A 23331-nucleotide genomic window follows, 5' to 3' on the forward strand; every position below is an offset into this window, starting at 1 on the left:
CACATGTACTCATGTTTTGGTGTACCATAATAATACGAATAGAAATCCAGTGAATGCTAGCTGTAGGGTATGCACAGCTTCGACTTGCGTATGGCTTGAATTTGTGTGTCTGCTTTGTGTCTTGTGTGTAGGCAATCTCTTTACCTCTCTTCGAAGTGATTATTGGTACACTTATACGCTCCTCTGCCTAAAAGTTAATTTGTTTAAGCTCAGATCAAACATGCATCCATAATCCACTCTTATCTGATCGCTTACTGCCAGTACAGGGTAGCTACAGCTTCGACTGTGTGCAGTCGCTGCATTTTTTGTATTTCTCTATTGCCTCTCATTGTTTTTATTGTCGCCTCATATGCTTTTCATATTACTTTTGCTGTTTAATGGATGGCTGGCAAATATGCTTAATTATTTTTACCTTAAAAGTCGCGCCATCAAAACGAATACGCGAATGCGCGACAACAATTTCAATGAATGTGAGGTTAGGAATAGGGTTGCCGCTTGGCGTTGCAGTTGCCTCTGCCTGCAGTGGAGTGAGATGGTTCGATAGAGTAGGCCAGGGCCGGGGGAAGGGATTGTGGATGGGCTGATGGAAAAACAAATGTAAGCCCTGAGCCCATTTGACATTTGGGGCTTAAATGTCACAGCAAATCAAGAAAGAGAGATGGAGATGGAGAGAACGGAGAAGCAGAGGAGGAGGAGGAGACGGCAGACGGCAAGTGAGCAAGTGCAATGCAAAAGTTTGAGCAAAGAGAAACAAAATGGAAATGCAATTGGAATTGCCACAGCAACAAAAACAGAAACAACAGCAACAATCATGAATGACGTTGACAATGACGATGATGGAGATATGGCTATGGGTGATGCGGGGATGGGGCTGAGGGGGCATACTTTGGGAGTGAAATCACATGAACATAAGCTCCATGGCCCCACTGGCTGACATCATCGATAGAGGTCGCAGCACATGAGTCAAGTTTTGAGCGATAAGAGCGGCTCCGCATAAGATGTGAGAAAAGAATTCCCTGGAACTCAGCAGATGGGTTTTTCCCCCAAAAATGTATCTGTGGCTTTTCTCCATTTGTCATTCTATTCTCCTGAAAACTCTCCTTTCGGTTAACAAAATTTCTGGTGTCGCATTTTTTGAGTTCTTTTGAATTTCTCATTCTGGCGAATGTTTGGGGAAAGGGCTGCCATGTGCTGTATGGCAGAGAGGCGGCTGCTGCGGCAGCAGTCACGCCCACAAAGTTATCAAAACCCAATAAGAGTCTTGCCAGAATGCCAACTAATTCGTGGTATTATCTTTGCTTGGATTATTGCAGGAAAAATGATGAAATGAACCAGCAGGCGGGCTCCTCAAGGGCGCCAGCCACAGGGGGCCAAATCTCACCGCCTGGTGGCAGTAGCACAAACAACAACAGTCTCGATCAACAGCAGCAGCAGCAGCAGCATCATCCGCAACACCAGCAACAACATCCGCAGCACCAGCAGCAGCAGCAATACTACAGCCAACAGCAGCAGCAGCAGCATCAATACCAGCAGCAACAACGCGAAAGTTTTCTGGCCTACCAGCAGCAGCAGCAGCAGCAGCAGCAGCAGCAGCAACAGCAGCAACAACAGCAGCAGCATCACCAGCAGCAGCAGAGATCCGCAGGATTAGGTGTTGGAGGGGGTGTGGCTGGTGGCAACTTTATGCTCGGCAATGAGCTCATTGGAGGCGACAGCCTGCGCAGCCTGAACAACACTTTTGGACCCAATTCGGAGTTTACTTCGCTCACGAGCGGAGGCACCAGTGGCGGAAGCGGCGGAGGCTCCACTGCCTCTCTGGGTGGCCTGAGCACCTCGACAGGCCAGAGCGGACAACAGGGTTATCCTGCTGCCATGGTGGCAGCGAATCAGCAGCAGCAACACCAACAGCAACAGCAGCAACAGCAGCAGCAGCAGCAACAGCACATGTCCGGCATGGATGCCATGGGTGGTTACAGTCAGGTAAGCATCCCAGCGGCAGTCCAATACTTCCAAAACTTTTCTCTACGAGGTGTCTCTTCTTTTTTCCCCACCTTGCAGATGAGCGGCGGCATGCACCCGGGCGCCAATGGGGGCATGATGTCCAATGCCCAGTACATGAATGGCGGAGGAGCCAATGGGCAGGCGGGCGGCTACAATGGCAGCCAGGGAATGGGCATGGGCTATGGCAACGGTGGAGGCGGCATTGGACCACAGAGGCATCATCAAGTGAGTAACCAGAGAGTCAGAGAGAGATTGTCCAAATGGACAGATGTTTTCGAAGCAGAAACAGAATTTTCCACAACTTTTAAGCGATGATTGCATCAGAGTTTGAGCTCTCGAAATCAAATGAAGCATAAACCTTCGCTAGAAGTGGAATTAGCTCACATTTCCCCTGTGAAGTTCCCCCCTCTAAACCCTTTCTCTCCACCTTCTTTGCAGATGACGCCCATGAATCAAATGCAATCCATGTCCATGGTGGGCCAATGCCCTGGAGGTAATGGCGGTGGCTTAGGGATGAGTCCCATGCAGCAGCAGGCGGCTCAGCAGATGGGCGGAGGCATGAATCCCATGGCCAAGATGCAGGGCATGGCCAATGGCGGTTATCCGCAGCAGGCGCCGCCGCCACAGCAGCAGCGTCGCATGGCGCCGTATCCCCATCCGCAGATGCACATGGCCCAGAAGCGAGCGGGCGCCGGAGCAGGCGTTGGCGGTGTGGGCGGCGTGTATCCCAATCTTGTGCAGCAGCAGCAGCCGCCGCAGATGTACGGCGGCCAGCAGATGCATCCCGGAGCAGGGGGTGTGCCGCTGCCGATGCAGGCGGCAGGAGCAGGGAATGGCTATGGACGCGGAGGTCCAATGGTTGCCGGCAGCGGTGGCTACGGCCGCATGTCCGCTGCCAATGGAATGGGCCCGAATGGTGGACCCGTCATGGGACCCATGGGTCCTGGTGGCATGGCTGGCGCTGGCATGGGACCCGGTCCCGGCTGCATGAGCCAGCAGCAACGTTTCATGCCACAGGCTGGCGGTGGTGTGCCCGGCGTTGGGTACGGAGGAGCTGGCGGCCCGGGTGGAGCATTCTATCCCGGAGCTGGTGGCGGCAATGGCGGAGGAATGCCACAAGGGGGCGGCGGCAGCATGTGCCCGGCGGGACCGGGTGTGGCCACAACAGGCAATCCCTACCAGAATCAAGGTTTCCAGCAAAACTATCAGCACAGTCCAGTTCCTGGCAACCCAACGCCACCGCTGACGCCCGCCTGCAGTGTCCCATATGTGAGCCCCAATCCGGACATAAAGCCACCAATGGATAACAGTAAGTTCAACCCAGAGATCAGCAGAGATCGGTGGCTAATCCCACGCTTCTACTCTCCACTTTGTAGGTGAAGAAATGAGACTGACATTCCCGGTACGCGATGGCATCATTTTGGCACCGTTCCGCCTGCTGCACAATCTGTCTGTGAGCAATCACGTGTTCCATCTAAAGCAGAATGTCTACAATACGCTGATGTGCCGGTAAGTCGTTGAATTGATCCCAACTGCAACGCTTATAGTAATCTTTAACCTCTCCTCTTGTTTAGCACCGATTTGGAGCTGCAGTTAAAGTGCTTCCATCAGGATGATCGACAGATGAACACCAATTGGCCGCACACCGTCACCGTCTCCGCCAATGCCACGCCTCTGAATATCGAGCGTTCAGAGAAGAATAGCACGGCATTGCGTCCGCTCTACTTGAAGGCTGTGTGCCAGCCAGGACGCAATACCCTACAGCTGACGGCCAGTTCCTGTTGTTGTGTAAGTAGAAATCAGCGGAAATTCCTCCACGAAACACTCTCTAAACTTTGTTTCCCCCTCTCTATAGTCACATTTGTTTGTGCTGCAACTAGTCCATCGACCATCTGTGCGCCAAGTGCTGCAGACGTTGCACAAACGCAACCTGCTGCCGCTGGAGCACAGCGTGCAGAAGATCAAGCGAAATTTGGGCCTGCCACCCGATGGCCAGGCGGTGGGCAATGGCGCGGATGTGTCGCCATCGCAGCAGTGCACCAAGATCTCATTGAAGTGCCCCATAACCAAGTCTCGAATACGCCTGCCTGCCAGGGGGCACGAGTGCAAGCACGTGCAATGCTTCGATCTGGAGGCCTATCTGATGATCAACAGCGAGCGGGGCTCCTGGCGCTGTCCGGAGTGCAGCAAGTCGGCCATCACCGACACCCTGGAGATCGATCAGTACATCTGGGCCATTCTCAACACGCTGAGCAACTCGGATGTGGATGAGGTGATCATTGACTCGTCTGCCAACTGGAGGGCTCTGCAGCACAACGGCGGCATGCCCAACGCCCCGGCAGTGGGTGGTTCTGCTGCCAGTGGAGGAGGAGCATCTACGCCCTCGAATGTTCCTACTAGCAATCCCATCAGCAGCAATGGTCCCAGTGTGATGCCAGCCATCAAGCAGGAACTGATGCCTGTCGTCAAGCAGGAACTCTGCGATGACATGGCCAAGGTGATGTCCCCGGGCTCCACACAGCTGCCCACGTGGGACAATTCACAGGCGATGAGTCCGTACAATATGCACGACATGAACTCCATTGCCAGTGGGAATATGATGGGCAATCAGCAGTGAGTAAACCCCTAAAATTGCATCTGTCAGGGCAGTCAATAATCATCAATAATCTCTCTCTTCAGTGGCAATCGCGGCAGCTATGACAACTTTAGTGGCAACCACAGCGATGGCAGCGGCGGTCTGTCCAATGGCGATGGCGGTGTCAACTCTTTGGATCAACTAAATGCCATGGAAAAGTCTCTGAGCGATCAGGTAAGCTAAAACACAAGCCAACACCCACAGAAGGTTGCTTATTTGTTGCTTTCTTTTCTTCGATTAGATGCCCCATACACCGCACACGCCTGGTGCGGCCAGCCATCCGATGACACCGGGTGGACCTCCAAGTGTTAGCTCCTCCCACAATGAGCCCATCAGTGGGGGCACACCAAATGCCAGCAGCAGCAACAACAACAACAGCAGCAGCACGGGCCACAACTCGCCACAGACACCGGGTACGCCCAGTCGCATGGGTGGCGGCATGGGTAGTGCAGAGAACCAGCAGCAGCAGCAGCAGGAGCAGCTCCTCAACAGCCTGATGAACAGCCAGACGCAGCTGAAGTTCACGGAGACGGATCTGAGTGCCGAACTGCAGAGTTTTGATGCGGCAACGGCAGGCATCAATGACACGGCGCATGATCTGAATGTAAGTTGAAGGATTAACTAGGATCAGGAGAACTCTAGCTAATAGTTTTATTTCTTCTTATTTGTAGCTACTGCAAGATGTGGATCCCATGGAGATTCTCTCGTACCTGGATCCCCAGCCAGACCTCAATACGCCTCCTTCCAGTGGCAGCAGCAACAATAATGCCAGCGACGACTTGCTGGCCACATTGTTCGACTAAGGGGAGCGAGAGAGGGAAAGGGAAAGGGATGGGAGAGAGACAATGCAGGAGAATGACGAAGGAGTAATGGCAGAAATACCATAAATTGTATATAGTATTATTAATTTTAATGAAAAAACAAAACAAAAGAAAAACAATCTGCACTACAGAGCAAAAGTCGCGTACTTCAAACATTTTTCGTTTCCTCACACTAAAAAAAAGCAAAAGCAAAAGCAACAGCAACAATTGAGAAACAACAACAACAACAAACAACAGCAAGCAGCGGCCAGCAGAGAGCAACAATTTGTGTATTTGCCCCCGTGTTTGAAAAACAATGAAATGTGATTTAAAAATTAATTAATTAAATTAATTGGCATTTAATTTAAAAAAAGCAACCAACAACAAGAAAAAACGTAAAAAAATGTACCACAAAAAGCATAAAAAAACTAACAAAACAGTCATTATACCATATAAAAAAGAAAACAAAAAGAGAATGAGAAAGAAGCACAGAAAACCCATTAAGTTGAGAGCATGAAAATTCCTTCAATGAAATTTACGAATTTAATGTGTAATTTTTTCCCGACAGAAGCAGCAGAAATATTATTTAGAAATCGAAATCGAGATATGCCGTCAGATATGTCGCACGCTACACTCTTTTCTTCGTTTTGCATTACCCCGTAATATTTTTAAAAGAATTTTAATTTTGTTGTGGAATGTTTCTTGTTTCTGTTTTTATTTTTTTAATATATATTGTACAAAGTATTACCAGGAGAATGGAAAATCAGCAACAGTTTTACAGAAACGATTCGAAAGAAGAAGCATGAGCAAACAAAAGCAAAAAGCATTAAAAAATGAGAAATACAAAAAAATACATACAACAACAACAACAAAAATCCCAACAATTTTATTACATTTATAAAATGAAAAACAAAACATAAAAACAAAAAACAAACATTTACATTTTAATTGTTGCATAATTTTAGTTTATTTTTAGAATGCCTAAATCTACAGAATATAAAAGATTAATTGATTTAAAAGATAAACGAAATTTAACACAAAAAGCAGAAAAAATTATTAAGAATTATATTAATCATAGCGAAAAAACAGAAGATAAAACATAAAAGAAAAGTATGTATAAGGAAAAGAGAAAACTAAAACAGACAGCGCATAAATAGGTGAGAATAGGAGGTGGAGTGTAGTGGAGTGTAGAGGGAAACAGCAACTATTAAAAGTGTAAATCAAATTTAATGCTAGCTCTAAAATATATTGTAAATAAATGGAATATGATGTATGTTATATATGCGACAAGTATACCCCTGCCCACACACACATCCTCTCCCCTACACACACACACACAAAGCTAATTAAAACATATACATATATATACAAATATATGATAATGATAATAATAAATGAAAAAACAAAAGTATTTCAAAAAATTAAAAAACGGTAAGGGACTTTTATAGTTTCTTTTTTGCCTTGTTTTGGGTTTTATTTCGAGAACACAAATTCCCATATTTATTTCGTATTATTTATGTTTTGTTTTTCAGTTGTTCTATTTGTGTTTCGTACGATGTGGTTACCAATGGACCAATTTTTATATATATACGAACAATATATGTATGATACCCACACACCGAACGCGAGCGATAAAAGATAGGTATATTATAAATATAATATATTTAGAGGAGAAATACAATACGATATAATACTCAAAAATATAGCGAAATTTTCAAGCTTTTTCCTCCCCCCGTTCCAGCGCTTACATTATACACGAAAACAAATCGAAAATTACGAAAATTAAACGCTAAAATCGCCTCAATGTGGTAGTTAAATGAATCTCAAATCTCTTCTCTCAATGTTATATCAAAGAAAAAAGAAATCATATTACAACTATTATCTAGTATACACGTATATCGTAAACAGAAAAGAAAAAACAAAATTCGTAGTGGTTTCATTGTAAAACAATATTTCGTAAAAAGAACAATTAGCTTAAAGATCGATAACTGAAAGGAAGATTCGCTCCTCCCCAAAACACAACCTATGGTGGAGGGACTGTTCCAACTCCCGCACTTCAGGCAGAATATGAATTAAATAAAGAAATAAAGAGGAGTCGAAGTAGGAAATGTGGAGGGAGTACGTAGAGAGAGATGCGCAAATGTGATTTTATTCAAAATAAAATACACATATAAAAAGATTACAATTAATGATGAAAGGTTTTTTATTTTGCGGATCCCACATGGTGATCCGATTATTTGATGATGCTTCAATGAGTGTGTGAAGTAGGGATTCAAGGAGAGCGGAGAGCGTTGTACATACGAGTATTTAACTAACGTAAATTATAATGAACAAGGTATATGTATATCTGAGTATACATATATACACGCATATAAATATATGTTTAAATGTAGTCCATAAGTTGTAATTTTAAATGATGGAACAAAAGCAAATACACATTAAATAATATAAAGAAATAAACAGAGTTCCTCAAGACTTTCAATTCTCTTCTCAATTCCAGCGACTCTTCTTCGCGCGTTTCGAGTCATCTTTGTTGTTGCCGCTGCTGCTGGAGGATGATGAAGAACCTGGGGCTGGCGGCGGTGCTGGTGCAGCAAACACCCCCGTCTGGGGCACTGTCTCCTCCCAAGTGCGATCGCTGGAGGCCCTAAACTGTGAGCTGTACTGATTTCGGAACGCCTCTCGCATCGCCGCATAGCGATCTGTGGCTGGGCCGGCACTGGAGGCGGGTCTTGGCTCCTTGGTAAAGGGATTATCGGTGCTGCTGCCTGGCCTCGAGCTGTTACGCGATGGTGGTGAACGATCTCCAGAGCTGCTTCTGTCTCTGGAGCCTCTTCGTTCTCTGCCGCCACCTCCGCCGCCTCCATGTGGCGGCTCGCGATAGCCCAGTCCCGTGTATGTTTTTGTGACCTTTTTGCCCTTGCCCTGCTTGAAGCGGGAGCTGCGGAACCAGGAGCTCTTCAGGGCCAGCTCCATGAGATCCTCGGGCACCTCCTGATCGGCACCCTCCAAATTGCGCACCAGATGGCCGGCAAACTCCTTGTCCTTGTCGGTGACCAGAGTGAAGGCATTGCCCTTCTCCCCGGCACGACCCGTGCGACCAATCCGATGCGTGTGCGTGTCAATGTCCCTGGCAATGTCATAGTTCACCACGTTGCGGATGTGCGGTATGTCCAGGCCACGGGCAGCCACATCGGTGGCCACCAGAATGTCGCACTCTTTGCGCTTAAATTGTGTGATGACCTTGTTGCGGTCCGCCTGGTCCATGTCGCCGTGCAGCAGCAGGCAGTTGTGCTCCTTGACGAGTAGATTGTTGGCCACAGTCTCGGCATCGGCCTTTTTGGTGACGAAGATCAGGATACTGCCCTCCGAGAGGAACTTGACCAGATGGCACAAGAGCCAATTCCACTTTTGCAGCGGATTGGGGAAGACGAACACCGACTGTGTGATGTCCTGATTGGCCTCATTCAGATCGCCCTGAACGATGCGCACCGGATCCGAGAGCACGTCTCGGGCCAGGCGCTCGATTCGCTTCTTGAAGGTGGCCGAAAAGAGCAGAGTCTGACGGTCGGGACGCACGTGGTTGCAAATGGAGCGCACCTGCGGCTCGAAGCCCATGTGGAACATGCGATCGGCCTCGTCCAGCACCAGGAACGTCACTCGCCGCAGATTGGTGGCCTTCATCTTGACCATATCAATCATGCGGCCCGGCGTGGCCACCACAATCTCAGCGCCCTGCTCCAGCGCCTTGCTCTGCTCCCACTTGGAGCCGCCGCCGTAGCAGCAGACCACATTGATGTTGTACACCTTGCCGAACTTCTTGGCCTCGTTGTATATCTGCAGGGAGAGCTCGCGGGTGGGGGCGAGGATCAGGCCGATGGGCCCGTCGCCTGGCTTCAGCTCCCGCTGATCCATCAGGTGCATGAGCAGAGGCCAGATGAATGCCGCCGTCTTGCCAGAGCCCGTCTTGGCAATGCCGATGATGTCTCGACCCGCCAGGGCTGTGGGCACCGCCTGCGCCTGGATGGGCGTCGGCTGTGTGTATTCCGCCTTTCGCACGGCCTTGATTAGCTGCTCGTCGAAGCCAAAGTGACCGAAAGAAGTCACAGGATTGGGCGGTGAGGGACCGGTGACCTTCACGCCAAGAGTGTGCCGCAGCTCGCGTACTCCCTCCTCGTCCAGGGAGGAAATCTCCTCGTGCGGCGTGTAGAAGTTCTTCTCGAACGGCTCGTACTCGATCTCCGAGTGGTAGATGGTGGGCAAGGGATCAATGTCCTTCTTCTTGGGCGGTGCAATCGGATTGCCATCCTCGTCGTACTCGATCTCCTGGTCGGAGCCATCGTCGCGGAGCCCAGCATTGGGATTCTCCTCCATGTAGCGGTAGTAACTCTCCTCGTCGTCCTCGTCATCGATGTCGCCGCGCACACCCTTCTCGAGTTGCGGGGCGCTGGTGGCTTTTGGCTGCTGTGTGGCCGCACGGACCTTCTCCTTCTCCACCTGCTGGTTGATGCCGGCCATGAACTGCTCCAGCGGATCCTCATCCGAGTCGGATTCCTCCTGCTTCTTGTCCGCTGCAGTCGCCCCAGGCGATCCTGGTGCTGGTATGTACGCCTGCTCCAGCTCCCTGTGATTCTGCTGCTGCTCATCGTCTTCGTCAAAGTAATCGTCGTCCGTGTGCTGTTTGCGCTTGCCCACAAAGTTTGTGGAGTTGGTGTACTGACTGATGGAGTCCAGCGTGGTGTAGCCCTGCTTGGAAGTGCCACTGGCCGATGGCAGCGGTGGAATACCCCGACCGGCGGCACCAACCGCACCTCCTCCCCTTGGCACATATCCGCGACTATTCAGCACCGGCGGCGGTGGCACGGCGTTCATGTTGCTGCCCGAGCTGGCCGGCTTTCTATACGGGAAGCCGCCACCTCCTATTCCTCGGTAGCCGCTCATGATGCTCCAGTCCGCAAAATCTTCTTCACAAATCAATAAAGTTTACAATTTTTTTTTTTTTATATTTAATCGCTACAGCGAAATGAAATTGGTTGGTCGCAGGTTTCGGGTTTGGGACTTTCTTGTCAAGGAAATCCTCTCCTGTGACTAAACGGTCAGGGAAATCCTCTCCTGTTACTGAAAGGTCAGGGAAATCCTCTCCTGTTACTGAAACGTCAGGGAAATTTTTGAAGTTTACAATTCTGCAAGCACTAATCACAAATCCACAGCACTGGCTTCGTTTTGCATAAAAACCCACTTACCAACACCAACACTTTCCAGCACTTCTCAATTTTTGAAAACGCGTAAAACGTCAGAAAAAAAGTCTTAAAAGTATTTATTTATGAAGTTGAAAAGTATTTGAAAGTATTTATTTCAACTTTCAGCCTATCAAATTTTTCAAAAAGGCATAGCAGTGCTGGGAAAGAAATTCCCAATTTTTATTCAAGTCGGTATATTTTGTAGGCTCAGACGCTATATATTTTATCGATGATACTTCGGTCACACTGGTTACTAAAAAAACGTGCAGGCCTGCGTATCGCGCTGATTTTTAATTGTTTTTCTATAATATATTGTTTTAAACAATATGGTGAATGCCAAAAAGGAAGTCAATTGCGACTACTGCGGCAGTAGTAATGAACCCGCACAGATTTTAACGTCCAAAAAGGCGTATTTTGGCAACAAAGTTAGCGATGTTCTACACGCCATCACACAACGTAATGTAAGTACAGGCGACAGAAAACAGCAACAAAAGGGCGGCCTACTGATAGATAATTGGAAACAATTTCTTTTCCAGATTCCGCCTACTTTGGCCATCAAGGTGTGCTACATTTGCTTCTCGAAATTCGTGCAATGCGAGCGCACAATACAGAAGATTCAGGAATTTGTCGACAAGGGCCTCTCCACTTCGGGCGGCAAAAAAAAGGGCGCCAACAACGATGAAGTAAAGGTAGAGCAGTCTGAGGAGGAGGTAAAAAATAAAAAGAAGCCCATGAAGAAGCGCAGTTTATCTGTGCCTGGTCTTGGCACACTGCAGCCGCTGGCTATATTCGAGGCAGAACAGCCTAAACTTTCCAAAGGAAAGACAGACTCGGACATTCTAGAGAACTCTGTGGTATTGAAGCCAGCAAAAACAATTGACAAGAAAAACAACTCAGTGCTGAGTTTTTTTAGTCCCGTTACCGCTACTGCTGCCGATTCAGAGGAGGAGGAGGAGAGCGAAGCGGAGGAGAAGGAACTGCCGCCGAACAACGTGCTTATTCCTGACATATTTGAATGCCGCCGTTGCGACTTTAAAGTGAAGCAACAAAAGCCAATGAAGCAGCATTACATGCAAGTCCATGGACAGATGCGTCCCAGGATTTACTTTTGCCCAATGTGCACCAAGTCGTTTGGGATTGCCAAAACGCTCACGGAGCACGCCAAGACTGTCCATGGCATAGAAGAGCAACCAAAGGAGAAGGGCGCAGCTGGCAGGGCTAAGACTGTCGACAAGGAGGTGCCGGCTGTGAAGAAAAGGAGAAAGTCTGTAGTTAATGTGAAAGTGGACAACACTCCTGCCGCAGAGGATGATGACGATGATATCGAAATTATAGAGGAAAAGAGTTCTGTCCCGGCACAGACCTCGCTTGTTAAGCAACAAACTTCTTTTTCCAGGCCACAAACACCAGCTAAGCAGCAGACACCATCCATGCCACAGACTCCTGTAAAGTCCCAGAAGACTCCACTGAAGGTACAAACTCCATTGAAACCATTGGAGAACGAAGACCATGATGAGTCGATAACCGGCATCAGAGCCTTGAACGAGCACAAAAAGAACAAGAAGAGTGTTGCCAACGTGGACTACACCTTTGCCATCAATGGTTCGAGTGCTTCGACGCCAAAGCCAAACGGAGAGCCAATTCCGTCGAATAGTCAGCTTACCTGCAGCATTTGTGATGCCGAGCAGCCGTCCGTCAAGACGATGCAACGACACATGTCCACGTCCCATGGCATTGACAAAGCAAAGATATTCAAGTGCCACAAATGCGAAAAGTCACTGGCCAGCAAACAGTCGCTCAATTATCATTTGAGCTGGCATGCGGCTAATCCCGATGCAGAAGTATCTTCCAAACGGCAGATCACACAAGCAGATGGACCTTCCAGCAAGCGTAGCAAGACCAAAGAAGCGGAAGACGAGTTCACTGATGTGGCTGATGGGGCCGTGTCTCCGCCAAAGAAGAGCAAGAAGCTGTCCGAGACCCTCAATGATGTGGCAGTGCCTTCGCCCAAGAAGAGCAAGAAGCTGTCCGAGACCCTCAACGATGTGGCAGTGCCTTCGCCCAAGAAGAGCAAGAAGCTGTCGGAGACCCTCAATGATGTGGCAGTGCCTTCGCCCAAGAAGAGCAAGAAGCTGTCCCAGACCCTCAATGATGTGGCTGTGCCTTCGCCCAAGAAGAGCAAGAAGCTGTCGGAGAACCTCAATGATGTGGCTGTGTCTTCGCCCAAGAAAAGCCAAGAGGAGCCAATAGTCTCGCTCTTATCAGACGCAGAAAAATGGATTTTCCCTCGTCCCAAAAAGACAAAGGAACGAAAGGAGTCGGAGTCTGTCAACATCTCGAATGGCAACAGCATTAGTGCATCGCCGAGCTACCCTCTCTCCGACATGGATGTAGTAAACCCCTCAGTGCAGCCGCACAAGCGTGAAATGTTGACGTCCACTTGCGAGTCCACCACCGCCGATGAATCCGAGTTCAATTGCAGCCAGTGCCCAAAGAGCGTCAAGTCGCAGCGCCGTCTTGAATCGCACATTGCCAAAATGCATGGAAAGTCGCTCAAGTGCAGCAACTGCTATAACAAATATAACACACGCCAGAGCTACGTCGTGCACTTTGGAGAGTGCGAGGGTGAGGCCAAGGAGTCCAACCTGCCATGTGGCGTACGCAAGTGCAAAAAGGTTTTTGGGACTGTAAAATCTCTGGAGGATCACTTGAAGAAGCGTCATCAGTGGTAGAGAAGCAAGAGAGAAGCCACAAGACACTTAGATTAAGAGAAAACTGAAGAAAGATGCCATGGCATGCCGAAGAAGGCATTTTTGTTCTTTTGTTAAATGTAGCCATTTAGAAATAAATTTGGACGTTCTAGAGAAACCTGTTGTTGCTCCACTTCTTATATTTCCCAGCAAAAACACAACAGAAAACATTTCTAACGAGAAGGGACGTGTGAGACGCTTCTTACGCGTCACAACTTTTATACCCGGCACTCAGTACTACATCTGCACCTTATCGGTGATTTGTAAAATTTAACATTTTTCCTTCATCTGTCATCTACATCTACAATGCTTCTCACACGGGACGGGGTGGGTTTATCCATTCAATATTAAGACAAAAAAATGGAACCTTGAAGTAGGCAACAGAATTTTCCGATTTTTCGTAAAATTTTGAAAAATTTTGAAGTCCACTTCAAGGTTCAATTTCTTTGTCCTAAAAATAGTGGACCTTGAAGTATGCAACATCATTTTCTGATTTTTCGTGGAACATTTTGAAGCCTACTTCAAGGTTCAATTTTTTTGTCTTAAAATAGTGGACCTTGAAGTATGCAACAGAATTTTCGGATTTTTCGTGAACAATTTTGAAGCCTACTTCAAGGTTCAATATTTTTGTCTTAAAAATATTGAATCTTGAGAACTGGCCGACAAACAAGACGGACGGACGGACGGACAGACAGACATGGCTCTATCGACTCGTCTATTGATGCTGATAAAGAATATATATACTTTATGGGGTCGGGAACGTTTCCTTCTGTGCGTTACATACAACCGCATTCCCCACAAATACAATATACTCTATTTACTCTTCGAGTACCGGGTATAAAAAGAGGATTTGGTGGGGGGAACTGCTCAACTTCAACCTCTACCTCTAGCAATGAAAATGATAATGGAAAATGTAAATGTAAACAACACACAATATTATCTAATTACACTTTTTCTACTTAATGTAAAGGATGATAACGATAATGATAATGGAGTCCTGCTCTCCTGCCTTCAGGATGTCGTCAGGGTGGTCCCCACTTTGCCATGGATCTCTGCCTGTGCAATCTTCATCACATCCAGTGCGCCCTTTTTGATCAGCTCCTCGGCGAGTGACTTGCCCAGCAGATTCGCTCGCTCGTACACCAATCGGCTGTAGCATGGATGCTGGTACAGACCGCAAAAGAGGTTCTCCACATCCTCAATGAGCACCGTCTGCGGCTTGGGCTGCTCCTCATCTGCGTAGTCGAACATTTGCACTGTCTTCTGGAGGAACGGACACTTTGGGGGTGCTCCAGTCTCCTTGGTCGGCGCCTCGAGGCCACTGCCCTGGTGCATGGCCGCAAAGGGGCACTTGGAAGACACCGTTGCCACATTGTCCAGCTCATCACCGATGCTGCTGCCAACGCTGGCCCGACTGCTCGGTGGAGTGGGTAGAATCGGTTGAGCAGGCACTGCCCCCGCCGCCGCTGCTGTTGCATGGGTCACTGGACATTTGCCGGCCTTGGCATATGAGATTTTCGTCTCATTGTTCACGTACGGGCACTCGCCCATAAAGTCCACGCCCACTGGCATCTGCAGGGGACAATGGGGAGTTGGATTTACATTCGAAGATGTATCTGAATCTCCTGATGCATCGCCACCCGAATGGGGGACCACATCACGTTGCATTGGGCACCGATTGGCGTTGTTGGTGTCGGCATCGCCTCCTCCTGCATCGCCGCTGGCGCCCAGAGTGTTGTTGTTGCTTAGAACAGGGCAGTGGCTGGCCAGATCCGTCAACTGCTCCACGCTGTAACCCGCCAGAACCTCGCAGGCCACCACATCCTCACAGATCACCGGGGGACTGCCCTGCGGCCGGGGTGGACTACTGGAATTAGAGTTCGAATCGGAGGAGCCCGACGAGCCCCCCGAGCTGCAGTTCCCATTCCTTGGTCGCTTGCTGGCCGGCGGCGAGTCGCAGCTGCTGCTGTTTTCCTGCTCCTCCTGCTGAGCTCCACGCTTACTCGTTTGCTTCTCGCTCAAGGCACATGACAAATGGTTTCGGATCTCAATGGCACCATCCAGACTCCAGACGGCGCCCGTGAGGGACAGATCCACATCCTGGCTGCTGGCATTCAACGGTTCGCCCTGAAGTTTGCTCCAAACAGCCACCGGTGCAGAGCAGCCGCCGCCCAATGTCTTGAGGAAGCTCCGCTCCGCCAGAATGCGGCATGTGGTATTCAGGCACATCAGTTTCTGCAGCATTCCCAGCACCTGGACATCGTTCGCACGACACTCGACGGCCAGGGCGCCCTGTCCGACGGCATAGAGGAGATCGGTGGGCTCCAGCACCTGGCTGATGCGGCTCATCCATCCCATCCGCACGAGACCCGCCTGGGCGAGTATAATGCCCGCAAACTTGGAGTCTGCGGCATCGAGTTTTGCCAGTCGAGTGTTCAGATTCCCCCGGATATCGCAAACGATCAAATGGGGATACAGCCGTCGGATCTGTGCAGTGCGACGTAACGAGGAGGTGCCTGAAATTAAGATTAAATTAGATTCCAGTTCAAGTAAGCTTTCTTTGATCCCTTACCAATCACACTCCCCTGCGGCAGAGAGGCTATTGTGTGGCCTTGAAAATTATCTCGTAGCACCAGAGCATCTCGTGCATCCTCGCGCTCTAGGACTGCTCCGATGGCCATGCCTGTGGGCAGAGCGGTTGGCAGATCCTTCAGCGAGTGAACCACAAAATCCACACCACCATTCCGCAGGGCATCTTCCAGATCGCGGGTAAACAGACTTTTTTCACCAATTTTGGGCAGTGAAACATTGAGCACACGATCCCCGAACGTCGACATGGTGTCTGTAGAGAGGAATAAAATAATTAAATTAATGGAAACTCTAGATTTTGCGTAGGTCTAAGACTATTCCTGCACTGCCTCCCATTACCATTATGTTAAGTCTATAAATAATATCATCTATCATCTCTGAAGGGCTGTGTACCCCTTAATTGCATTCTCGCCTGTTAGATAAGGGGCAACAGTAGCAATCCCCTTCCGTTCCAGAATTACGAGTATGACAACAATCAAGCCACAGACATGCTATGCCACCATCGAAGTATCTCCATTTCTATCTTTGACACTTTACTTCCCTCACTCTTCCGCTATCGTCATCACGCAATGATAATGTATTTTGCGAATGTTTTGCTTATCGTTGGGTTGGGTGCGGGTACGGGTGCGGGAACAGGGACTCTGAATGTAATTTGAATATTTGTTTTATGTAGAGCAGTGGCAAGAGGAGGATGTTGCGTGTTTGAGGCAGTTTAATCGCATATCGATCAAGGAAATGACATCACACCATGGAACATTCTCCCAATATGCAAAGTACCTCTAAACTCAAGATGAATCATTCAAAATATTTCTGAAAATATTCACATACAGTAAATTCCAAATCTTATCAAGGTACTCCAAAAAATGTCTGATTAAAATGTATATTTCAAAAGATTTCCTTGCTATTTCAACAGATAATGTTGTTGAATATCTAATCGGTTCAATTTTTCAGATATCGGCAGAACGAACGGCAGTTAATGCTGCCATCAGATCGGATGTATACACATATACACACGCGTTGGTGTAAGAGAGAGACTGGTTCGATGTGTGTGTGTTTTATGGCATAACATTTCGGCATTCGCTCGGCCCTAATCTCAAAAACAAAAAGCAAAGCAAAAACAAAACCGCAGCAGCATTGACATTGAGCAAAACTTTGCCAAAACGGCACGTGAGCGAGTGAGAAAGCGAGACGCTCGTAACGGAAGACCAATTTAAAGAAAGAGAAGAACCGGCTGGCACCGTTAAAGCAAATCATATGCAATTCATGCGAAACGAGCGAAACATTTGTTTTAGTTACTATCAAAGTCACGATAAGACGGCTACAAGCGACTAGAGCAAGTCATGCTTCGAAAACAATATTTGAAATAAATAGCCTTCCAAACGCAACGCGGCATGAATTCTGCTTTTTTTTCCAACCCAACCCAACCCACTTTCACTTACGTATCTCGAACCTCTGCTTGGGATACAGTTTCTGGAGTCGGCCGATGACATGTTTGGTTTGAATGAGAGCCAGCTGTAAGCAAAAGTAAAGAGAAAATAATTAATCAATTGCTGCTTGGCGCGCTACTTAAATGCTAAATGCAAATGAACCTGAAGGTGAGGCGTGTGGGGAGGTGGAGTGAGAGAGGTGGAATCGGGGCTAAGTAAAGCGACAGCGGCTGGCCATTAAATTTCAAAAAAGCAGCAGCAAAGTAATTTCAAATATAAATTCCATCAAGCAAAGGTGGCCTTCATATTTGTTGTCGTGTAGAGTTGTGCTCACAGTGCCAAAAGTGGCTCCGCTTGCAAATAACAAAAAAAAATACAATCTCTCTCAATCACACACACACACAGAGACACTTCAAGCCAAGGCAGCGGGTTAAAAAAAATGAGATCGTGAGAGAAAAGAAACACAAATCGAGTACATATCGCTTTTAAAACCCCTCCAAAAGTGCGTGCCTTTTCTGTTGCTGTGCGAATTGTGTAACAGTAACGAAAAAGCATAGACACCAACCATGAGTGAGGGGAGCGGGAAGGCAAGCAACAAGTCTCTCACAAAAACAGAAACTCTTGCATAAATGCGGGCACCGTGTGCGAGAGAGAGAGAGAGCGATAGGGACAGGGAGGAAGGGGGCTTGCCACGGGTTAGACGAAATGTGATTGAAATTCAAATGTAGAAAATGTGTATTTTAATTCAATGCAAAGCGGATGCATTGTACACATGCACATATTAACAACACTTTGCACTGTCGTTAGTCCACTTACCTCGCTCTTTCGCGACCCCACTCGAATGACCTTTTCCTGCGCAGACATGCTTTTAAGTTATATTTTAACTAGATAGTATTGCACAATAATTTGTTTATGCTAGGTTATTTGTTCGTTGTGTTGTTGTTGAGGTGGCTGGAAGTCGTGGAGCAGGGTAAAGTGAAAGTGTGCGCGCGGGGACAGCTTTCGGGGTCACGTTGCGTGTATATAGAGAGAGAGCCTTGCCAAGATGAACGATGAATGAAAACTTAAATGCACGCACTATCCCGACACATGGTTGGATTATTGTCACGTTGGCTTTGTACTAATCAGTTGCTTAACTTGATTCAAGAATCAATTGGATTTTTTCGCTGGCCGATACTACGACCGAGCAAAACAGAAAGACAAATGGGGCTATATCGTGGGGCCTGTTTATATATAACAAATATATATATACCGCAAGACAAAAATATACCGAAATATACCTTTGTTTTTTTAAAATATACTGTAAATATACCGAAATCTTAAATCATTTTCCTCGACTTTGATGTTCTATTTGATATTACTAGCTAGTTCGGAGTCTAAGCGCTAAAAATATAATTTTATCCCATTTATCAATCGATTCTTCACAAGATTTAAGACTTTCTTTTATTGTAATGTGTCCAAGTTAAGTTTAAAACTAAAAACGTCTACCAACAAAAATAGCTTAAAACGTTGCGTGAATAGCCTAGTACTCAGATCGAACAAAAGGGGCCGCTAGAAAAATCAGGGAAGATATTCCAATGGAACCGATAAGAAATGTTGTCGCGCACAAGCTACTTTCTAGCGGCTGTTCCATGGGAAAGGAATGTACGTACTTGACAAGGGAATATACCGAAATATACCGTAAATTCCGAAGAAAAAAATATCAAAACAAAGACGATGCGAAAATAAAAGTCAATAAAAATGTTTCTGGTGAGCTAAACCCAAGGAAAACTGCTAATTTCACTTCTTACATGGCTTACCTTGCCCTCAGTTTATCAGCCGTCCCATGGGGACGCTGGGCAGTCGCATGCAGGCGATTCGCGAGCGTCTCGGCGAGGATGTGGCCGGCAGGCTGGATGCACTCCATCTGAATGCCCTGAGGACGGGTCTGGTGTCCATGGAAGATTTGCAGGAGGCCTATCGCAAGACCCGCGACATAAACCTCAATCCCAATCGCCTGAATCACCTGTGGCTGGTGGGCATCGTTTTCTTCATAATGGTGGCCACGCCAGTCTTCTACGAGACCATCTCGTTTCTGCTCGGCGTGCGCTGCTTCCTGCCCAACAACTACCTGGTGTGGGAGGCCACGCGACCCATCAGCGATTGTTCATTCTGCAAGGGCGTGCGAGGTCCTCTGATTCTGTCGAATTTAACGCGCGAGGAGTTTGCTCCCCACGCATACTCCTCCCTGCCCATCATTGTGAAGAAGGCTGTGGCCCACTGGCCAGCACAGAAAAGTATGAGCTTTGGCTACATTAGGGATCTGTACGACAGTGTGCCCGGCTCCACAGACTCCATGTGCCAATTCCAGCACTTCAACTCGGACATGAAGTCCCTCAAAGAGATCTTTGAGATGCCATTGGGGAGGTCAAATCTCAGCCAGGGAGCACCATGGTTTGTGGGCTGGAGTGTCTGCCATCCTACAGTGCTCGCGGAGCTAAGGAAACTCTATCCCCGACCACATTTCCTGCCCGAAGATGCCGAAATGCCGCACACGGACTTTATACTGATGGGCTACGAGCAGGGCGCTGTGATGCATGTAAGATTGAGCAAATCACTTATAGATTCCACATTAATATTCCATATTGTGCTGTAGCTGGAGTACATACCACGGCTGATGTGGCAAGCGCAGCTGAAGGGCAACAAAAGCTGGTACTTGGCTCCTGCTCCCGAATGCGACCATCAGTGTCAGCCGTTTTCCTTCTATGTGGAGCCCGGAGATGCCGTTCTGGTGGATACGCGCCTCTGGTATCATGCCAATACTATACCCAAGGGCCAGTTCTCGCTCACCATTCAGTCCGAGTACGGGTGACGGTGTCCTCCTGGTCCACTCTTCCATTGAAAGTCTGAAATTGTTCATTTAATAAAAATACTAAGCTAATTGAATTTCAATTCTCCCACCTCTATACCGATTAACGATAAGTATTAATCGGCAGAGTTGCATCAGTGGCGGCAGAAGTCATTTCAAAACAAAACACGCAAAACATACGAAAATTCACTGAAAATGGAAGCCAACAAGATCGACTTTATGCAGTTTGCAGAAAAATTAAGGAACGAAAAGTATGTGAAGCATGTAAAGTGCTTGAAGGATCTGTGCGTTACCAAGTCAGTGATGAAGCCCAAGGTGTTCTTCGACAGTCTGCCGAAAATGCTGGAGGAGGAGGCCTCGACAACAACACCAACTAAGGACCTGGGCACGGTTGCCGAATATGCGGAGCTCTTCAAGGTGCTGGACGAGTATCCGAGCAACCTGCAGAAGAATCCCAAGAAGCGAGAGCTGCAGCGCTCTGCGACCTTGGATCAGCTGGAACTGTGCGAGTCCATGAAGCGCCTAGAGGAGCAGCGCAGTGCCGTCGAGGTGTACAACGAGTTCAAGGGGTTCCAAAAGAAGTTGGCCAAGGCCTACGATGAGGCAGCCGAGCTTGAGAAGGCCGAGTCCGTGTATGCAAAGAAGCTTGCGCAGCTCCAGACCTTCGCCCAGCAGATAGAAAAGTTAATGCCAACGGAGGGCGAGGCACCGCCAGATGCGTTCACAGCCGACGAAGAGCAAAAGCTCCTGGAAATAGCCAAAAACATGGAGGAACTGAACTACTTGCGCTCCAACAGTCTGCAGCTGCCGAATCCCAGCGATATTGTTGCTGGCGGTAGCCTGGTGGCACGCCTGGAGATGTTCGTGGATGTCCTCACCTTCACTCTGATGCAAATAAGCTCCTACACTGCGGCCTGAGAAGCATTATTTATAATTTATTATTTAATTATTTTACAATAAATACTATGGCGAGTCCTGCTCCTCTGCCTCGAGATCCTCCTGGTGGGTCTTCATTTGGTGGACAGTGTTGCACAGGGCCACCAGCTTGCGCATGGTGCTGGCCAATTGGTCGACGCGTTGACGGTACGCCAGGCAGCCATCCAGAGCGCTGTGTTTGTCCTCACGCTCGTCTCTGTGCTGTTGCATCAGCTGCTTGTAGTTCTGCAATATCTTGACGAGCGCCTGCTTACAGGCCGGCTTCACGTTGTACACCTTTTCCTGCTGCTGCTTAGCTGTGGCCGGTGCGAGGGCTTTGTTTCGCGACTCGATGTGGATCAGGGTGTTGTTCGACTTCTCCAGGATCTCGTCGATGATGGCCGACTGTCTTTGCATGGTCTGGCGATTGGCCACTGCAATGGAATACGATTTTAAATGATCCAAGGAGCGTTTTATTTATTATTTACCCAGACCCGCCAATAAATCGTCCACCGCATCAGTCATATTTCGAATTGTTTTTGTTTCGACGCTGAGTTGCATTCACTGCGATGATCGGAATGCTCCGATATACAGTAATTATCGTAAAAGGTTATCGTATTTGAATTGAGCGCTTTGGGGTACAAAGACACGCAGCTGCCTGCGAATCTGATTTTTCACATGAAAATATTAATTTACATTTGGTTTTATTCAGTTGTTCAAATTGTATTTGACCTCTCCTCGATTTAAAATTAAAGTGTAATCTGTTTCATGGTTTTGCAGTACAATTATTACATTTTATTCATACACATCCTCCTTGTCGGCGACGTACTTAATAATGTCGGCAGGTTTAAGCAGCTTCTCGGCATCGGAATCTGGGATCTCGAATCCAAACTCATCCTCCATGGCCATAATAACCTCCACATGGTCCAACGAGTCCAGGCCTAGGTCATTGATGAAATGGGACTCTACGTTCAACTGCAATAGGGAGAAGAAACATTAGCATTAGCCACGAATTTGGAATCAAAATGGTTTAGGGTGAAGTTCAGTTCTTTTTTTGTGGCTATTAATCAACTGGCAAAGGCAATGTGTGGCATTTGTCTTGATCTTCTTTACCTTGCTGGGATCGATCTTGTCGTACAGCTTCAGCACAAGCAAGACGCGCTCATTGATGAGCTTCAGCGACAATGGCGGTTTCGCCGAGTATCTGCGCACCGATTGCGTTTGCCAGCGACATCTGCTAGAGGCCAACTCCTGGGAAGGGAGACAAGAACGAAACACAACCAAGTTAGTGGATCTTCGAAAGGGCTATAGATTACCTTGTCGGCCGTCACTTTGTCGTAGGCGGACACAACTTTCAGCACACGAAACTTGATGTCCTCAATGGTGCGCTTGGCGGAATAGCTACGTAATGCGAATTTCTGTAAAATATTGATAATGAAACTTATTATGGTTCGACCCCCAGCACACAGACACCAGACATTCACACACACAGCTGCAGGCCGGTGACTGTGCATATGTGTGGTACAATCATGTTTTAATGCAAAACAATGTGATGCAATCATTTAGTTTGTTCTCTGGAAGCACATGTTCACCGCGTACAATCTAAGACACCTTTTCAGAGCCTGCATTCCCGCAATCTCTGCCGACGAAGGGCATTTACAATGAGGTTAGGTATAAATCGATATAACTTGTGATGTCCCTTCCGCGCAATACCACTAGTCTACTGCTGGTTTTGCTTACTTGGCTGACTTGATTGGCCACGGCCGGCACGGCAATCCTGTGCATCATCCTGACCGCCTGGCACTGGATCACGGCGCCGCTGGCCATCCGCTTGGTGCCCAGTGTCGCTGCCAGTCGACCGCAGTTGCGCGCGATTTGTGTGAACGACATTGTGGTTCTCCTGCAACAGAAATGGTGCACGGATTAAATGCGGTTCTTGCACTGCACTGCGACCATGCAATAAACAATTATAAGGCAATATTTACACGGATTTTTCAAGATTATGTAAAAGTGTAGGGCTGTGACCAGTGTGACCGCGGATTTAAAGATAATAGATACCGCCTTATTCTCATTAATATACCGAAAAATACCATTTTGTTTTACAAATATACCGTAGCCAACGGCCA

The 23331-nt window shown here is 47.8% G+C and overlaps 8 protein-coding genes across 12 annotated transcripts in view; 4 read left to right on the plus strand and 4 right to left on the minus strand.

Moving 5' to 3' along the window:
- LOC117895130 (zinc finger MIZ domain-containing protein 2) overlaps window positions 1-23331 on the plus strand; it is a 37743-nt gene that overhangs the window by 11213 nt on the left and 3199 nt on the right. For all 3 annotated transcript variants that reach the window (XM_034802543.1, XM_034802542.1, XM_034802544.1), the window contains 10 exons: window positions 1314-1980; window positions 2059-2226; window positions 2440-3310; window positions 3378-3510; window positions 3576-3789; window positions 3857-4614; window positions 4681-4810; window positions 4878-5240; window positions 5308-5446; window positions 20096-20100. In XM_034802543.1, coding sequence (XP_034658434.1) covers window positions 1327-1980; window positions 2059-2226; window positions 2440-3310; window positions 3378-3510; window positions 3576-3789; window positions 3857-4614; window positions 4681-4810; window positions 4878-5240; window positions 5308-5439 — 3423 coding nt within the window. In that variant the 5' untranslated portion in view covers window positions 1314-1326 and the 3' untranslated portion in view covers window positions 5440-5446; window positions 20096-20100. The remainder of the gene's footprint in view (window positions 1-1313; window positions 1981-2058; window positions 2227-2439; window positions 3311-3377; window positions 3511-3575; window positions 3790-3856; window positions 4615-4680; window positions 4811-4877; window positions 5241-5307; window positions 5447-20095; window positions 20101-23331) is intronic.
- On the minus strand, window positions 7570-10622 carry LOC117895134 (ATP-dependent RNA helicase DDX42). Its single transcript, XM_034802554.1, has 2 exons — window positions 10606-10622; window positions 7570-10417 (listed from the first exon to the last, which is right to left on the minus strand). The coding sequence occupies exon 2, from the start codon at window positions 10375-10377 to the stop codon at window positions 7927-7929; it is 2451 nt and encodes an 816-aa protein (XP_034658445.1). The 5' UTR covers window positions 10378-10417; window positions 10606-10622; the 3' UTR covers window positions 7570-7926.
- Window positions 10908-13451, plus strand: LOC117895135 (zinc finger protein CG2199). The gene is made up of 2 exons (XM_034802555.1): window positions 10908-11137; window positions 11213-13451. The coding sequence occupies exons 1-2, from the start codon at window positions 11003-11005 to the stop codon at window positions 13406-13408; spliced, it is 2331 nt and encodes a 776-aa protein (XP_034658446.1). The 5' UTR covers window positions 10908-11002; the 3' UTR covers window positions 13409-13451.
- On the minus strand, window positions 14276-18658 carry LOC117895140. Its single transcript, XM_034802564.1, has 4 exons — window positions 18259-18658; window positions 17455-17527; window positions 15999-16268; window positions 14276-15942 (listed from the first exon to the last, which is right to left on the minus strand). Exons 1-4 carry the CDS (start codon window positions 18304-18306, stop codon window positions 14438-14440), a joined length of 1896 nt encoding a protein of 631 aa, XP_034658455.1. The 5' UTR covers window positions 18307-18658; the 3' UTR covers window positions 14276-14437.
- LOC117895142 lies at window positions 19069-20373 on the plus strand. Its single transcript, XM_034802568.1, has 3 exons — window positions 19069-19191; window positions 19253-20020; window positions 20078-20373. The coding sequence occupies exons 1-3, from the start codon at window positions 19183-19185 to the stop codon at window positions 20291-20293; spliced, it is 993 nt and encodes a 330-aa protein (XP_034658459.1). The 5' UTR covers window positions 19069-19182; the 3' UTR covers window positions 20294-20373.
- Window positions 20422-21282, plus strand: LOC117895148 (augmin complex subunit msd5). Its single transcript, XM_034802581.1, has one exon. It carries the CDS (start codon window positions 20486-20488, stop codon window positions 21206-21208), a length of 723 nt encoding a protein of 240 aa, XP_034658472.1. The 5' UTR covers window positions 20422-20485; the 3' UTR covers window positions 21209-21282.
- LOC117895151 (augmin complex subunit msd1) lies at window positions 21206-21800 on the minus strand. Its single transcript, XM_034802588.1, has 2 exons — window positions 21694-21800; window positions 21206-21639 (listed from the first exon to the last, which is right to left on the minus strand). Exons 1-2 carry the CDS (start codon window positions 21764-21766, stop codon window positions 21254-21256), a joined length of 459 nt encoding a protein of 152 aa, XP_034658479.1. The 5' UTR covers window positions 21767-21800; the 3' UTR covers window positions 21206-21253.
- LOC117895150 (acyl carrier protein, mitochondrial) lies at window positions 21903-23326 on the minus strand. 3 transcript variants are annotated; one of them, XM_034802587.1, is made up of 5 exons: window positions 23191-23326; window positions 22946-23105; window positions 22537-22623; window positions 22319-22456; window positions 21903-22180 (listed from the first exon to the last, which is right to left on the minus strand). In XM_034802587.1, exons 2-5 carry the CDS (start codon window positions 23093-23095, stop codon window positions 22001-22003), a joined length of 555 nt encoding a protein of 184 aa, XP_034658478.1. In that variant the 5' UTR covers window positions 23096-23105; window positions 23191-23326; the 3' UTR covers window positions 21903-22000. The 3 variants fall into 3 exon arrangements, with proteins under 3 accessions (XP_034658478.1, XP_034658477.1, XP_034658476.1); XM_034802586.1 differs by lacking the exon at window positions 22319-22456 and having other exon boundaries at window positions 22522-22623; XM_034802585.1 differs by lacking the exon at window positions 22537-22623 and having other exon boundaries at window positions 23193-23210.

This window comes from Drosophila subobscura, chromosome J, assembly GCF_008121235.1.
Source record: "Drosophila subobscura isolate 14011-0131.10 chromosome J, UCBerk_Dsub_1.0, whole genome shotgun sequence".
NCBI classification, from domain to species: Eukaryota; Metazoa; Arthropoda; class Insecta; order Diptera; family Drosophilidae; genus Drosophila; species Drosophila subobscura.

Bases quoted from the DNA above. Each gene is read 5' to 3' on its own strand.
- LOC117895134 (XM_034802554.1), bottom strand. From the start codon at position 10,377: ATGAGCGGCTACCGAGGAATAGGAGGTGGCGGCTTCCCGTATAGAAAG.
- LOC117895135 (XM_034802555.1), top strand. From the start codon at position 11,003: ATGGTGAATGCCAAAAAGGAAGTCAATTGCGACTACTGCGGCAGTAGT. The intron at 11,138-11,212 runs GTAAGTACAGGC...TTTCTTTTCCAG, and splicing joins ACGCCATCACACAACGTAAT to ATTCCGCCTACTTTGGCCAT.
- LOC117895140 (XM_034802564.1), bottom strand. From the start codon at position 18,306: ATGTCTGCGCAGGAAAAGGTCATTCGAGTGGGGTCGCGAAAGAGCGAG. The intron at 16,269-17,454 runs GTAAGTGAAAGT...TCCTCTCTACAG, and splicing joins CAAGCAGAGGTTCGAGATAC to ACACCATGTCGACGTTCGGG. The intron at 15,943-15,998 runs GTAAGGGATCAA...TCTTAATTTCAG, and splicing joins GCCGCAGGGGAGTGTGATTG to GCACCTCCTCGTTACGTCGC.
- LOC117895142 (XM_034802568.1), top strand. The intron at 20,021-20,077 runs GTAAGATTGAGC...ATTGTGCTGTAG, and splicing joins AGCAGGGCGCTGTGATGCAT to CTGGAGTACATACCACGGCT.
- LOC117895148 (XM_034802581.1), top strand. From the start codon at position 20,486: ATGGAAGCCAACAAGATCGACTTTATGCAGTTTGCAGAAAAATTAAGG.
- LOC117895151 (XM_034802588.1), bottom strand. From the start codon at position 21,766: ATGCAACTCAGCGTCGAAACAAAAACAATTCGAAATATGACTGATGCG. The intron at 21,640-21,693 runs GTAAATAATAAA...ATTCCATTGCAG, and splicing joins CGATTTATTGGCGGGTCTGG to TGGCCAATCGCCAGACCATG.
- LOC117895150 (XM_034802587.1), bottom strand. From the start codon at position 23,095: ATGTCGTTCACACAAATCGCGCGCAACTGCGGTCGACTGGCAGCGACA. The intron at 22,457-22,536 runs GTGACGGCCGAC...CTCCCTTCCCAG, and splicing joins TTGTGTCCGCCTACGACAAA to GAGTTGGCCTCTAGCAGATG. The intron at 22,181-22,318 runs GTAAAGAAGATC...TCCCTATTGCAG, and splicing joins ACAAGATCGATCCCAGCAAG to TTGAACGTAGAGTCCCATTT.